The sequence below is a fragment of the Ambystoma mexicanum genome, chromosome 6p (assembly GCF_040938575.1).
Source record: "Ambystoma mexicanum isolate Mex_15411 chromosome 6p, UKY_AmexF1_1, whole genome shotgun sequence".
Classification (NCBI taxonomy): Eukaryota; Metazoa; Chordata; class Amphibia; order Caudata; family Ambystomatidae; genus Ambystoma; species Ambystoma mexicanum.
The window spans coordinates 969,088,480-969,103,607 of NC_090935.1; the positions used below are offsets into that span (position 1 = coordinate 969,088,480).

Here is a 15,128-nt window from a genome sequence, read left to right on the forward strand (position 1 = left end):
CAGGTTGGTAGTTTGCAGGGTCAATAGGATCTGCAGAGGGCTTTGTTTTAGAATGGGTAGTACCATAGCTATTTTGAAGCATTCACGAAAGAACGTTTTGTAAAAGATATGTTAAAATTGATTCAAAGGTTGTAGGAGCAGGTCACTTGTGCTAGATCCTTGATTGTTTGAGGTGTAAAAGGATCTTCTGGAGCACAGGCCACCCACAGGATTGTTGCAGGCTCATCTGGAGTGATGGGTAGAAGGAGCCAAAAGAGGATAACATAGAGATGAGGATTGGTGAAGATATAGAGAATGGGGGAGCAAAGGAGGGATTTAGGGAATGGTAGTTAGGGTATCTTTGCAATAAAGTTAATGGAGAAGAAATATGGCCTAATATCTGGCTGAGACGGAAGATGGAATAGAGTGTGTTTTAGAAGGGCCCAGCATGGCCTGAAGAGTAAGGGCACATTTGCAGGGGGGAGAGCCTAGGTAAAAAAATAGGTTCATATATTAGTTTCACTTGGTCTCGTTCAGGGCAGCATCTAGAGTGGAAAGGTTGTCCTTGGAGTCAAGGAGAGAAAGTGAGTGAGACTTGTGCCACTGTTTTAGATGGAGCTGTGTGGTTGTCTTAAGGTGTCAGAGCTCAGGGTTGATCCAAGGTTGAGGCTAAGCATGGGAGGCCATGAAAGTGCAAGTCAGATGTTGGTGTTCAAAGCAGAAATTCTGAGTTGAAGTCAATAGAAAAGTCCAAAGGTGGCAAAAGAGCCAGGAGAGGAGACCTGAGCTCTGCTACATTAGGTGCCTTGGATCCAGGTTTAGATTACATTTGGTCAGTGGGGAAGCAGGAGCAAGGCAGAGGGGGCAGTGACACTTAAACATAGGAGGGCAGTGATCAGACAGACATAGAGAGGTTGATCGTAAAAACAAGCGAGGTGAGGGAGGATGATAAATGGCCGATATCGAGGTAATTACTGGAATCATGTGCCAATGTGTTATGAAGGGTGGTCAGCAAGAGATCAGAGTCAAGTCAAGTTGAACGTGGTGCGCGGTTGAAATATTAAAAAGGTTAAAGTTGCAAATGAGGCTAATGGGGGCTTTAGTGAGTAGGGAATCCAGACTGATGTTCACATCAGGGAAAAAGGTTTGAAGGGTTAGGTAGCCAAGGTGGCCTATAGACCAGGAGGATGGTTAAATGATTTGGGGTGAGGAATTGAGGGGCATTGCGATAAAACAAAGTTGGAAAGTCAGATGGCCGGAGAGGGGCAGAGTGGCTAGTCTAGCAGATCAAAAGGCTATCCATTCCACCATGCTTAGAGTTGTAGGAATAGTGAGAGTGTCGGAATCAGCCAGTTTCAAGGGCATCACATGTGGTTGTATACTAGGAAGTGATCCACATTTCACTGATATTACGAGTGAGTTAGGATGTGTGTGTGCCAGAGTGGTTAGTGTGGTAGGAAGTGTTATTGCAGAGTGATTGTGCATTCTAGAGATCAAGAGGGACCTTAATGGGGACGGAGGCAAGGGCAAGAGGTATGTAAGGGGGAGGACGAAAAGGGGATGAAAGGAGAAGGTAGAGAGGAGCAGGGAATCAGCATGGAGTCTCCACGAGACAGGTAGGGATAGTGTGGAAAGGAAAGTGAAGCTGTACATGTGCATGTTATGGGGCAATGGAGGAATATGGAGCAAATAGTGCATGCACTCAACATATTGCTATCAATGAATTAATAGCGGGTAGCGATCACCAGTGTAATGCACAAAGCCATTAGGGACTCGAACACTAAAGCAATAGGTTGACAGCGGCCAACAGATACATAATGTAAGGATGCAGAAGAAGGACTCTGACACAAAGGTGGCATGTTTGGTGCTAAAGACTTTTATTAAAGAATAAAGTAAAAGAAACCCTATCTTTCCCTATGCCTAAGGGGAGATTCCCTGCCTCAACTAAATATCTACGGTAACTGTCAGGATGTCTGTTAAAGTAAAAGCGTCCTGTGTCTAGAAAACCTTACTTCTGTCCCATACACTATAAACTAAGGAAGAAAGCAGTATTTTTATGGTCAAAGTTCCACATAATATTCCCTTGGTGGGCCCAGAGAATGCCTCCCTTCACCTGGCATTCAGGCTCCAAAACAGGCAGGGGGAATGACTCCCTTCCCCAAGTTTGTTGGACCTTCCTCCTGGTCCGAGTTGCCAGCAGAAAGACTCCATTCTCCTGGTAATTACAAAGCAACATCTTACAACCTTCCACCGGTCAGCTTCTTCTTTGGCCCACTTGGTTCACTTCCCTGCCAAGTACTGCCACCAAGAAGATGACTCGTATGACTCTCTTGGTTTGGGTCCTTGACCCTAGGTTTTAGTCATTCTTCTTTGGTTTGGCCCACTTGGTTCACTTCCCTGCCAAGTAGTACCACCAAGAACATAACTCGCATGACTCGCTTGGTTTGGGTCCTTGACCCTGGGTTTTGTAATTCTTCTTTGGTTTGGCCAACTTGGTTCACTTCCCTGCCAAGGACTGCCACAAGGAAGACGACTCGTATGACTCTCTTGGTTTGGGTCCCAGACCCTTTTTTCTCTTCTTCTTTGGTTTGGCCATATTGGTTCACTGTGTGTTTATTAACATTTTTATGACAAAACTGTTCTTTATATTATAGAAACTGAAGAAAATAATCCAACTCCAACAATCAACAGTGAAATCAGAATCCCGGCTCAGGGACCATAAAGAAAACAATTTAAGAATATCATGAAGCTGTTAATACTTTTATCAGGAAAGCATACTTTGACCAAGGCAATGCTGTGTGCATTTATGAAAGCAGGACAACTCTGCTTGTAACTGTTTGAATCAAAAACAGTAATTCCCAGCATAGCTATTTATTTATTGAAGCAAGTTTGGGTTACTATTTAAAAAAAACTGCATTTTTAAAGTACAAAGCAATGAAACATATTCTATAAATAACTATCCTTTAAAATAACTGGATGATATTTACACACTTCCATAAGAGTGGTTATCACGTATTTTAGATAGGAGCCTGGGGCCTTTTGAAGAAATTCAGAAACTACATAAATAACCAGAGAATTTGCAGATGATCTTAAAGCTCATTGCCTTCACTACAGCGGGTGGGCCAGCATTCCCTGAAGACACAACATAATGGACTGAAAAATATGAAGTGTCTCCTTTTCCGACCAACTGGACCAATCCTGGATAGGCGTTTGTGTCTCCCTTTCTCTTCCATCACTCTGAGCATTCAGGAAGGTATCTAACCAATACAGAACTTGAGATTATAGTATTAACCATTACATAGGCCTTACACACTCTTAAACATCCCACTAGACCTGCAGGTTGAGTTCCTTAGTTTACATACTCAACCTAAGAGAAATGCACTCGCCCCATGGTGACAGGTGACAAAATATTTACCAGTGCTTTCTGTAATATGGTGCATGTCACCATAAGCACACTTCATATTTAGTGCAACGCTGCCACCCAAAGCACAGCCATGTACAGTGAAACATGTATTTGCCATTTACTGCAAACAAAGTGTTTGCAGTACATTTCAAATAAAACTTTCAAGCATCCCGATACTCACCATCAAGGTTGAGTACCATGCTAATGGTACTCGTCCTTCATAACATCTCCTCGCCAATGCAAATGGGCTAGTAGAATTTGTTAGCCTGGTTATAGTCAAGTAAGATACAAGCTCCCAGGCATCTTTAGTTTCAAACTAAATCCGGTATGTGGGGCTCAGCACAGCCACTCCAATGGGCAATATTTTGTCTCCATATCTTATACTCAACTATAGCATTCTTCAACATCCCCAGAGACTTTCAAGAATCGGCTCACATGGGGAGTTAACCTACATGTTTACTCCAAATTCCTTGTTTGGGAATTTCCACATTGAGGTTTAATTTGGGATACTGTTTGCAGACATTCTTTTTTTAATTTGATTTAATTGTATAAAACAGTTTTTACAAAATGAATAATAATCCCCACATTAGCTGTTCCGGATCCCCCGCACATTCACTCCACATTCAATGTCCAGGTCGTCTCTCAGCTCTAAAGAAACCTGATCTCCCTTTAAAAAAGAAAGTGAAAAAGCAAGGAGCCGAAAAGGAGAAGGAGGGAGAGAAAAAAGGAGAACAAGAACAAGAAGAAGAGGAAGCAGAAGAACAATCCCAATCAGACAGTTCAGCTCAGATTCAAATTCACATTCAGAGACGGGGTCGGAGTCGACGTCCTCCTAGGAGGTGTTAAGATGAGAACACCCTCTTTCGGCCCTGCCCGACCATACCGACAGTCAAGTAAGTAGGTTGATAGCTCGGAAGAAGCCCACCACCGCCATAACCCAGGTGGTCTTTTCCCCACTCAAAAGCCGACACCACCATTCCTCTTCGTCATAGACATGCAAGTTTTTGAACAAGTGCCCCAGGTGTGTCAAACGGGGTCCCGTGATCCCTAAACAATTTAACAGGAGATGTCTTATAGTTTCCACCATCTCTGGCTTTTTGCAAAATCTACAAGCTGCATCCGCTACCAATTTTCTTCTTGACAGGACTTCCCTTGTACGAAGAATATTAAGGCGGATTCTTAGAAAGTTTGCCCTGAGTTTAGGGTCTGGGCTTTTTATCAGGTAAGATTTTAGGTCATTCACTTTAGTCAGCTGCGGAGGCAGATCTTTTAACAGTTTCGAGGCTGCTGCCTTTTCCAAAGTGACTATCCAGTCTTGGTTTAGGAGGCGTTGCTTGACCTTAGAAGGGTTATGAATTAGTTCTTCTTTCGAACTGCCAGCCCCATCTAGCAATGAATAGATCTTTGCTGCCCATTCCGTTAACATTTTACAGGATCCTGATTGGATTTCCCTCTGTATTTCTTGCAGAATCAATGGAGGACCTGGAAGTAAGATTTTTCGGAATAACATAATTTCATTGCGAATCACGATGGAGCCCAGAGGTTGTAGAGAGAGTTCTCTTCTTATTAACACAGTTGGAAGAGAGTCAGGAAGGTTGAGAACCTTTCTCCAGTAAAAGCCTTCCAATTTTAACCAAAAGGATGCAGGAAGATTAGCTAAGGCTTCTGCCCCATAAGTGAGAGTTGGAATCACTTTCGACTTATAGAAGATCACCACTGGCACCATAGTGAATTTGCCATACTTGTTCATCATAGCCCGAGATTGAGAGATAAGTAATCTCGCCTTTGACATGATGCTCTCCTGCATCAGCATTTCCTTACTGCTTTTATTAATGATAACGCCCAGGTATTTAAAGCTATCCACAAGTTCAATTTTGATGTTATTTACCGACCATGAAAATTTCTCCGACTTCCTTTCATTTCCGCCCAAAGTCATAATTTTAGTTTTTCCCAAGTTCATCAGGAGTTTGTTCTCTTTAAGATAGGAGTCAAGATTATTTATCTGCCTCTGGAGTCCGATAGGTGTTACATCAAAAAGTATTATATCATCCGCATATAATAAGCGTGAGATTTTGCTAATTCCCAATGTTGGGGGGAACATACGGACTCTAGCTTCATAGTCTTTATAATCAGCCGTGTATGCGTTATACAAGGCGGGGGCTAGGGGGCATCCCTGCTTTACCCCTCGTTCCGTCTGAATCCAGGACGATAGGAGGCCTTGATTGTTCAAACGGACACACATTGTGGTTTCGGTATATAAGGCCTTTATAGGCTCCAAGATCCTTGGAGGACAGGCATGGTGTTGTAATTTTGACCAGAGTAGTTGCCTGTCTACCCGGTCGAAGGCCTGGACCAGATCGATGAATGCCATATAGATCTTTGGGCTGCCCTCGAACACTTTGGCTTTGAATGTGCTCACCGCCAAGATATTGACCATGGTTCTGATGTTTTTTACAAAACCGGCCTGAAAGGGGTCCGACAGGCCAGTCACAGAGATCCAATTGCTGAAGGAGTCCAGGATTAAGGCACCAAAAAGCTTTCCTATAGAGTCGAGTAAAGCGATCGGCCGATAGTGTAGAGGATTGTCTTTGTCTCCCTTTTTGAAAATGGGGACCAAGATCGCTTTTTTCCAGGACGATGGAATGGTCAAAAACTGGGCGCAATTTGAAAAGACCTCCTTGATGAATAGGGCCCAAAATTCCAAGTTGCTTTTTATATCAAAATTGGTTATTCCATCCGGGCCTGCCGCCCTTGACCCGTTAAGATGGGTTATTTTCCATTTGATTGTATTCAGGTCCAGGGGAATTGCCCACACTACCCCAGAACTTGGGCCCTGGATCTCTTTCTCCTTATCCGGAACTCCATAGAGATTTTCAAAGTGGGATAGCCAAGTTTTCTCACCAATTGAGTTTTGCAATGCCTGGTTCACTAATTTAGAGTTGCCCTTAATCAGTGACCAAAAATCGCGTGCCTTGTGACCACAGATGGCGCGTAGCATATTTTCCGCGTCTACCTGGGCCCTCTGTGCTTTTGTTGACTTCAGCCAGCATTTATAAGATTTTGCTGCAGTGATAGCTTAACCTTCTCTCTTGTAGATATAGAGTTAGCAGCCTCCCGTTGTAACTTTCTGACCCCTTTTCTTCGGGCAACCAGCTGTTCGTTATATGCATGTTGTGGAGCCTTATTTCCTGGTTTCACCACTCCTTTTTTCCGTTGATACACTGTCAGGAGAGGCGAATAATCGACCAAGCTTGCCGGGCTTGAAAGGTCAACCCTGTTGCGTTCCTTATATTGCTTGGTTAAATTGGCAATAGCTGTTTCTGACAATCTTAGCCTTATACCGCTCTGGTTTACTACCAGGTTCTGAGCACCATAAACCGCCTCTCTTCTCCGTGAGTACCACGAGAAGGTTAGCAAGTTATGATCACTGTGCTGCGTCCTGGTAACTGTAAAAGATATAGACACCGGCAGTAGGCTCCTGGAAACCTGGATGTAATCGATTGTTGCTTCTTGGTCCTCTCTCTCCCAAGTGGGGATGACTTCAGTCACCACAGCGTCGTTTTATTTGAGAATGTGCATGTCTCTAGAATTTAGTAGGTTGTGCCACATGCTGTTTCTGCTTTGGGGCGCGTTGGAGCACTGGGATAGGTCGACATTTAGATCTCCAGCAATGATGATATCACTGGACTTAGTTGTGATCAGAAAGTCATCTATTAGGGACTCGATTTGGGCGAGGAAATGGTCGTTAGTCACACGCTTTGGATTCCAGTAGGCGTTGATCAGCAGGATCGCTGCACGTTGAATTGACTCCGGGGGGTTTTCCACCCTTTCCCAATGAATTCTGAAGCCAAGAGCACCTTGGACAGTGATAAACCCGAACCCACTCTTATGGCAGTAATAAGGCCAGATCTAGGCCTACCCATATCACCTTTGTGGGCAGGTGAATGTGCCAATTTGAAACCGTCCAGCGTAGGTGACTCGGTTAGCCATGTTTCTTGCAAATATAGGGCGTCGAAACTCCCAAAATTAACATCTGATGTGATAGTTAAGTGGGCGAAACCTCTGGTGTTCCACGAGCCCAGTTTCAAAATCACCTCCAGCGCTTCCAGGGGAACCAAATTCTTCCGGATGGAGTGACGGATAAGTCCCTCTGGTGGCTACAGCCTTCTCCCTTGTGGTTTCGGAAAGATCCTGCTGTGTCTGGGTTCCTCCTCACGGGGAGCAATTTTTCTTGATGGACTTCTGCCCTGCTTCGTTGCATCATCCTTTTTTTTTTCACACGTTCAAAAATTCTACGAGTGGAATTGAGTATGGAGTGAGGTAACGGAGAGTGACCCCTCTTCGGGCTCGGTCTCCTATACGCGTCACGTCGAGTGCTGGGGGCGTTCGTTTTTCGAAAAGTCCAGTTTTCAACATTTTCACTGTAAGCCCTTTCCCCGGAGTTGTTCCTATGAAGCAAAGAGCCTTGATCAGGTTCCTGGTGTCTAGATCGGGATGTTGAGGGACGACAATGAGTCCGTTCCCGAGGAGACGAGGTCGACGATTTGCCCTCTGCTGCATTTATCAGGTCAAAGCCAAGGTTATGCAGTTTGCCTCTTGCTTTCCAGATTTGCTCTTGGATATGATTAGACCCTATATGTAGAAACAAACTATCTGTTCTTCCATTAGGATTAGGTTCCAAGATGTTTATATCTTTTGTAACATCAATTTGGGACAACCGACTCTCCTGGAACAGTTTAAATAAGGCCCTGCGGTTCAGTGTCCAGCTATCCTTAGTCTCATGTATCCTTTGCAATTTAAACGTTCTTGATGTCATTTTCCTTTGCCTGGGCAGAGGGGAGTGATTTGGTCGAGTGTCTCTACCTGCCAGCCGATCTGTAGATCCCCTCGGAGCATGGACCCTTGATCTGAAGTGGGATTTAGATTTATCCACAGACGGATTCCTGTCGTTTTTTCTATCTTGCTGAACCCAAGGGTTTTTCACCCCGCGGGGGCTGGATCGTCGCTGTGGATCTCGGGGGTGACCTTCCCCTTGATTTCTCCCCTGTTGCCCCTTACCCCGCCCCTGGCCCAGCGTCCTGCTTACTCTTCTATGAGGCGGGGTCGCTTTTTCCACAGTCCGCGGCGATGTCGAGGGAGAGTCAAGGAGCAGGGCCTTTGATTTCGGTTCATCCACTTCTCTATTATCACGGCTTTCTGTTTTTTTCTCGGAAGGCTCGGAACCTTGGTCCTGTGCAGAGGCTTCCCTCCGACGAGGCCATGCGATCGTTTGTGTCCCCTGGTTACATATCGTTCTAGTTTCCAAGCCCTCCTGGTAGGATGCTGTTCGGACCACTGATAGTCCACTGCTCCCAGTGCTATTGCCCCCCGTGTCAGCGCCCCTATACTGTTGAAAAGTTGTGATGAACCCCTCTAAATAATTCAATTTGGTGTGCATATGAGCAATCAGAGTGGTTTGATCTTTTAGAGCGTCACTAATTGCTTCATATAATTTCCCAAACGGGGCCAGTGCAATAGTAATTGTGGATAGAATGGTCATTGGGTCCACTTTTTTTGAGGGGGTTTCCGTCGCTGGTCTAGATGGAATTTCGCTTGGAAGTCTGAGGGGCAGTGGAGAGCCCGGATTTTGGGGATGCCCCGGACTTATCTCATAAGGAGGACCCACCCCCCCATACGTAGATCCAAGCTAGCCGCTAGAGGACGGGGAGGGCAGGGAACGGCCACTTTTGGTGGCACAAGGGGGCCGATCTCCAACGCCGGGGAGAGGGATATCACCTCCCCTGGGGCCCCAGGCGGCCTCGTTCCCCCTGCTTGCATATCCAAAATAGGTGAGAGACCTGGTATCTGGGTGGCACTCCCCTGGTCCCCCTTCCCCGGCTGAACTGTCTCGGCATTCTGCTGAGGTGTAGTAGGCCTACTGCTCTGCGGACCACTGGTTCCACCACCCTGGGAAGGCTCTGTAGCACACCTCCCCATCAGAGCCTTGGATCCCGTCTTTGTTATTTTGAGGCCCCGACTCCCTTGGGGGGTCGACAGTGGTGACTTATAGGCAGTTTTTTCTGACAAAAGTGGCATCTTAAGAGGAAAGTTCAAGATAGATAGGTGCGTGGCTGTATCTTCGACTATGGCCAATAGCTCCGCGTCTGATACATCCCGACAACCTTCCCCTTCCATTCATATTTTTTTTCCAAAAAACTCTTTCAGTGTTGACATAGATTTCACACTATGGGGGATTGTTTGTTTTCTGCCGCCCACCTGCCCTCTTTTGTATGGGGCTTTGGCAAGCTGCCAAGAATCTGGTTACCGTTTACTGGCAAAACAACAGAGTCATGTGGGGCAGTGGGGGGAGCGCTTGGAGAAGATTGTGGGGATTTCACGGTGCCGGAGCTTCGCCTTGGACTTGTCGGCTGAGAGGGAGTAGCAGTAATCTGGCCACCACCTTCTTCCAAATCGAGCCCCGCACTCTCCAACACCCTATGTGTCTCCCCTCCCTCTTCACGAGCATGTTCCGACAACTGAGGAGAGGGTTGGGGGACATCTAATCCAGGAGGTGTCCTTAAATCCTCCACTCCCTCTGTATTGTGTATCATAATCACTACCTGCTCCCCCAAAGGTCTGTCTGGGGTGCTTTCCTGTCCCCGAAACTCGTAGGTCGGTTCGAAGTAGAGTCAAGATTGCTGAGCAGCTTCGGGCCCCCCCCCTCCAAAACCTGTGAGGGGGTCATTGGCTGCTAAGATACGACCTCTTGCGCTCCCTGACTGGACGATGGGATCAGCTCCGGGGGAGGGGAGGGACCCCGCCCAGTTTCCAAACCTCAAACATTAGGGTTATTTGAGGGGGGAGTGTGGGGAGTAACGGGACAAATGACCACTGGAAGAGCACCCTGAGAGATGGTTGGGTCATGTGCCGTGTACACCGCCGAGTGGGACGGCGTACAATCCAGACCCAAAGATTCTATCGGGGGAAACATGAAGTCACTTACTTCGTTGGGCTCAGATGGTCGGATTATGTTTTCCTGTGTCAATTTCCCCGCAAGCTTGATGCGGGAAATACGCTGGAGTCTCTGGGTTGCCAGCTGCTCCACGGTTTCCGGCAAAACTGCACAATCCTTGTTACAGTTCTGCAGGCGGGCTTTGGTGCTTCTTAGCGAACGTTTATCTTGCTCCTCCAAGCCAAGGTTCCGCTTTACGGCTTCGTCCTGGGCTGCCATACGCCGGCCCGCCGGCTGCGCTGTTTACCGAAGTCGAGTTGGTTTGGAGGACGAAAATTCTGTTGTTAGAAGATTCACAGTTGTAGAAAGTGTTGCGCAGTCACGCGGGCCCGCGGACTGCAGACTGCCCTTGTCAGTCCCTTTGCGGTCCGCTTCGCGGAGGACTGAGCAGAAAAAGGGTGGAGGGCTCAGGTCACGCCTCCGAGCACACGCCTCCAACAATGGAACAGGAAAAGTCACTCATGCACCAGCACAGCGTGCAAGTACTGCAGACTGCCCTTGTCAGTCCCTTCGCGGTCCGCTTCACGGAGGACTGAGCAGAAAAAGGGTGGAGGGCTCAGGTCACGCCTCCGAGCACACGGCTCCAACAATGGAACAGGATAAGTCACTCATGCACCAGCACAGCGTGCAAGTACTGCAGACTGCCCTTGTCAGTCCCTTTGCGGTCCGCTTCACGGAGGACTGAGCAGAAAAAGGGTGGAGGGCTCAGGTCACGCCTCCGAGCACACGCCTCCAACAATGGAACAGGAAAAGTCACTCATGCACCAGCACAGCGTGCAAGTACTGCAGACTGCCCTTGTCAGTCCCTTTGTGGTCCGCTTTGCGGAGGACTGAGCAGAAAAAGGGTGGAGGGCTCAGGTCACGCCTCCGAGCACACGCCTCCAACAATGGAACAGGAAAAGTCACTCATGCACCAGCACAGCGTGCAAGTACTGCAGACTGCCCTTGTCAGTCCCTTCACGGTCCGCTTCGCGGAGGATTGAGCAGAAAAAGGGGGGAGGGCTCAGGTCACGCCTCCGAGCACCCGCCTCCAACAATGGAACAGGAAAAGTCACTCATGCACCAGCACAGCGTGCAAGTACTGCGGACTGCCCTTGTCAGACCCTTTGCGGTCCGCTTCGCGGAGGACTGAGCAGAAAAAGGGTGGAGGGCTCAGGTCACGCCTCCGAGCACACGCCTCCAACAATGGAACAGTTAAAGTCACTCATGCACCAACACAGCTGCAAGTACTGCAGACTGCCCTTGTCAGTCCCTTCCAGACATTCTCACGTACCAATCTCTTGTTTGTGTGAGCTATGAGCCAAACGTTGAAGGTTACAAAAACATCCGCTGATAGCCGATATATGCAGTGTGAATGGCAAAAGATTGCATTTTAGATAATGCCCTAAATTGTTTATCCAATACCACAAGCATCCTAACTCACTCAAAAGTAAATTTCTCTTTCAGAAACAGCACGAGAAGTGTGGATAATCTTTGTTCAATGCTGTTTGTGATTCTCTGTTTTGTCGCTTCACCACATCCTCCTTGTGACTAAGCTGTGGTGTTGGGTGCGGAAATTGAAGTAGGCGTTGATCAGCTACTGACCATTATTTTAAGAAAGAAGGTAGTGCCTTCAACAGCAAGGAAACTGCCCCTGCTCAGTGAACTGGATGTATTACAGGACGATGAGACTTTGTGAGTCAGCAGGAAAAACAGAGTCTGAAATAATTTGTGAACTTATCACTAATAAAATGCATTGCCAATACAATGGTGTTCTTAAAAAGTCAATTAAAAATAATGCTTCTCTTGGAACAGTCAACAACCAATCAATAGCATTATTTATATTCTATAATAGTTTATATATATTTTGGATAGTTACTTATATAGTAGTTAAACCCTAATCCTATGAGTTATGAGTCTAGTCGGTGAAAAGCCTCAAGAGCTGGACATACATTGCTCTTTCAATGTGCGTTTCTAGTAACCCCTGTTTTATTTTGATTTAGAGAATCTGTGGCATGCGCTTCATTAGATTTTGGTATATGTGTATGCGTAGTGTCACATACTAACATTAGAAATCAGCTTTTAGTGCTGCCAATGAAGTGGAAGTTAGACGGCAGGAATAGAGGGTAATAAGTTCATCTATCTTAAATAGAAGCTCCTACCACCTTACCACTCTAAATCATTCCATGGTTTGGTAGCCAATGCATATCAATATTTTTTTTAATTCATGAAAGAAAATATGTAGATGTGCTATTCCATAAAGCTTTTGGCCTGACCTCTTGTTTGCATGTGTGATTTCAGAGCATTATTACAGAAAACGAAGACCTTCCTAAGATTTTCCTTGAGTTTCTCAACATTCGACATTTGCCTTCACTGCCAAAAGCAGAAAGTTATGGGTAAGCATACTTTGTTTTGTTTTTGTTCCAGTTGCCTAAGAATGCCATGTTTGGGATACACATTTATTTCTGGTTGGCATTTGTTAAGTATCTGTCAGTAGGGGAAATGCACTGACTTAAGATTTTTCTCATTCTCATATTTGATTAGATTTCTGACACTTCATTAATAAATTATCCCTTTTTGCTCTTGCTAAATCCTTACTATTATCTGTGCCTTCTGTACACCTTCATTAACCAATACTCCTTTCAAGGTGGTTTGAAGATTTGTTTCCTCCCATGTTATTCCTTTGACACATCTTATGTTATGTATCTGTCGTTTACTAAAGCACCACAACCTGCTTGAAGGCTACTTCTGAGCACATGTTCAAATGCATTGAAGTGAAGGACAAATAGGGAAGAGTGCAGAGTTGGAGCAGACAACTGAGTGGTCCACCATTGACAGAAGGGAGCCTCAAAATGTTAATTCTTTTAAAAATCCAGTGGTGTCAGACATAATGTGCTCATGATTGGACTATATTTGGACATTCGGTGTGCTAGGCCACTTTTACTTATGAGTTCTTAGGCATTGAGATCTTGGAATGAATACACCAGTGAGCTGGTAACCAGGCAGTGTGATATAGAATGGTTACAGTATACTGGCTTCCTTTTTGTAACAAGTATGTGTTCTTTATTTACATGATTTGAATGTTTAGTTATCTCTTACAAGATAACTCTAGGACGGGATTAGTAGACAGAGGAGGATACTACTAACATGTGTCTGATGCCATTGGCAAGTCTTCATGCATGCTTATTGTGGCTACAATGAAATATTGTGATCAAACAAGATTGTGCAGTTTTGTTTTTAAATGGGCATTCCAATATATAAGAAATGTAATCGACAATGGCACTTGGAGAACAGCAATACACTTCTAGAAATATCTAAATATGCTCCAGAAATGAACCCTCCAATTGGCTTTTTTGGTGGCCCATTTTAGAGTTAATCTTTCCCACTCCCCGTATTGTCTGCAAAACAAATGTTACGACTTTTGTTGAGTTACGTGAAGTTCATGCGTTACTATCGTAAGAGACGAGCTACTATGGACTGGGTTGGACCGGCTTCTTCTCGATGTTCCAGTGAGTTGAACAAGTGGGATCCTGCAGGATTGCAGGATTGTGGCAGGCACTGCATTACACCAATCTGGTTGTTCAACAATCCTCAGTCAGGGACTTCCGTGGTTCTACCATGAGGGTAACACAAGCACTCAAAAGCCTCATTACCACAGATCACCAAAATGGTACCCTCAAGTATCTAAACCGTCACCATTAGACATCTCCAGAACCCTAACATCACAAGTGTGTAAAATAAAATCTGGAAAACAAGACCTTCAAAGAATGTCGGAGTATTTTCCTGAACAAGTAAGTATTGATCAGAAATGCAATAGAGCCACAGAGTTTGCAGAAATTGAGACTGAAATTCCTGAATTCACCTAATGTTCAGAGCGATGGAGTGGAGTGACCCCAACCCAAGCAGTCAGAAGGCAATACTACAGAGAGCCACATGCTTACTTGCCACAATAACAGAACACTGTTGACAGGCGAACACTCGCCAGACAGCTTCTGAGATGGTGGTTATGTTGTTTACTGCCTGTGAAGCCATGGAACAAACAGATCAGAGAAAGTTACTAATTAGCAACCCTGCAGGGGCTGAATTAGAGACATTATAAGATCTGTTTGGAGAAATGCAATTCTGAGTCATTAAAAAAACTCTAGAATGCATGCTCCCCATCAACAGGACCAACACAGAGAAGGAGAACCTTTAAGCACTACAAAAATGGCTTGAATAAAGCCAGTCAAATTGGCAGCCGGAGTGGAATGTTTAGCAGGCTGGGAGCAGGAGGATATATTCCTTGCTGCATCCTGCAGAAGCAAGGAGAATGCCACTTGTGACACAGTTGCACAGGGCTGGACTGACCTATAGGGAACTCTGGAGATTTCCCGGTAGGCCTCTGCACCCTGGGCCTCTTTTGTGTGGTATTTCCAAATGTTCCCATAGGAAAATGGTTGAGTTTGCTGAAAATGTGTAGTATGGGGCCATTTGAAAATTATTCCCAGGGCCTCTTTTGGTTCCCAGTCCACCCCTGCAGTTGCAACTTACCTGGAGGAATAGCTGAATACCCGTTTTATACAAGGGTGTAATGCCTGCCCAATGGTTACAGGAGGACGTCTGTCCAAGCAAATGCTGAAAACCCTGATCATGGTCCAAGATAATGGTTATAATCCACGGTTGTGTGAGGTTTATCCAAGTGAATGCCGATAATCCACATGGTGATGCAATCTGCCCAAGGGAATGCAAATAATTCAGGTCATGGTAAGACCTGCCCAGGCAAATGCTGATAATCCA

The 15,128-nt window shown here is 45.7% G+C and overlaps 1 protein-coding gene across 1 annotated transcript in view; it reads left to right on the forward strand.

Moving 5' to 3' along the window:
- The window catches only part of SNX24 (sorting nexin 24), a 1,521,972-nt gene that overhangs the window by 1,280,537 nt on the left and 226,307 nt on the right, over positions 1-15,128 (forward strand). Inside the window, exon 4 of the mRNA XM_069625579.1 lies at positions 12,654-12,748. Coding sequence (XP_069481680.1) covers positions 12,654-12,748 — 95 coding nt within the window. The remainder of the gene's footprint in view (positions 1-12,653; positions 12,749-15,128) is intronic.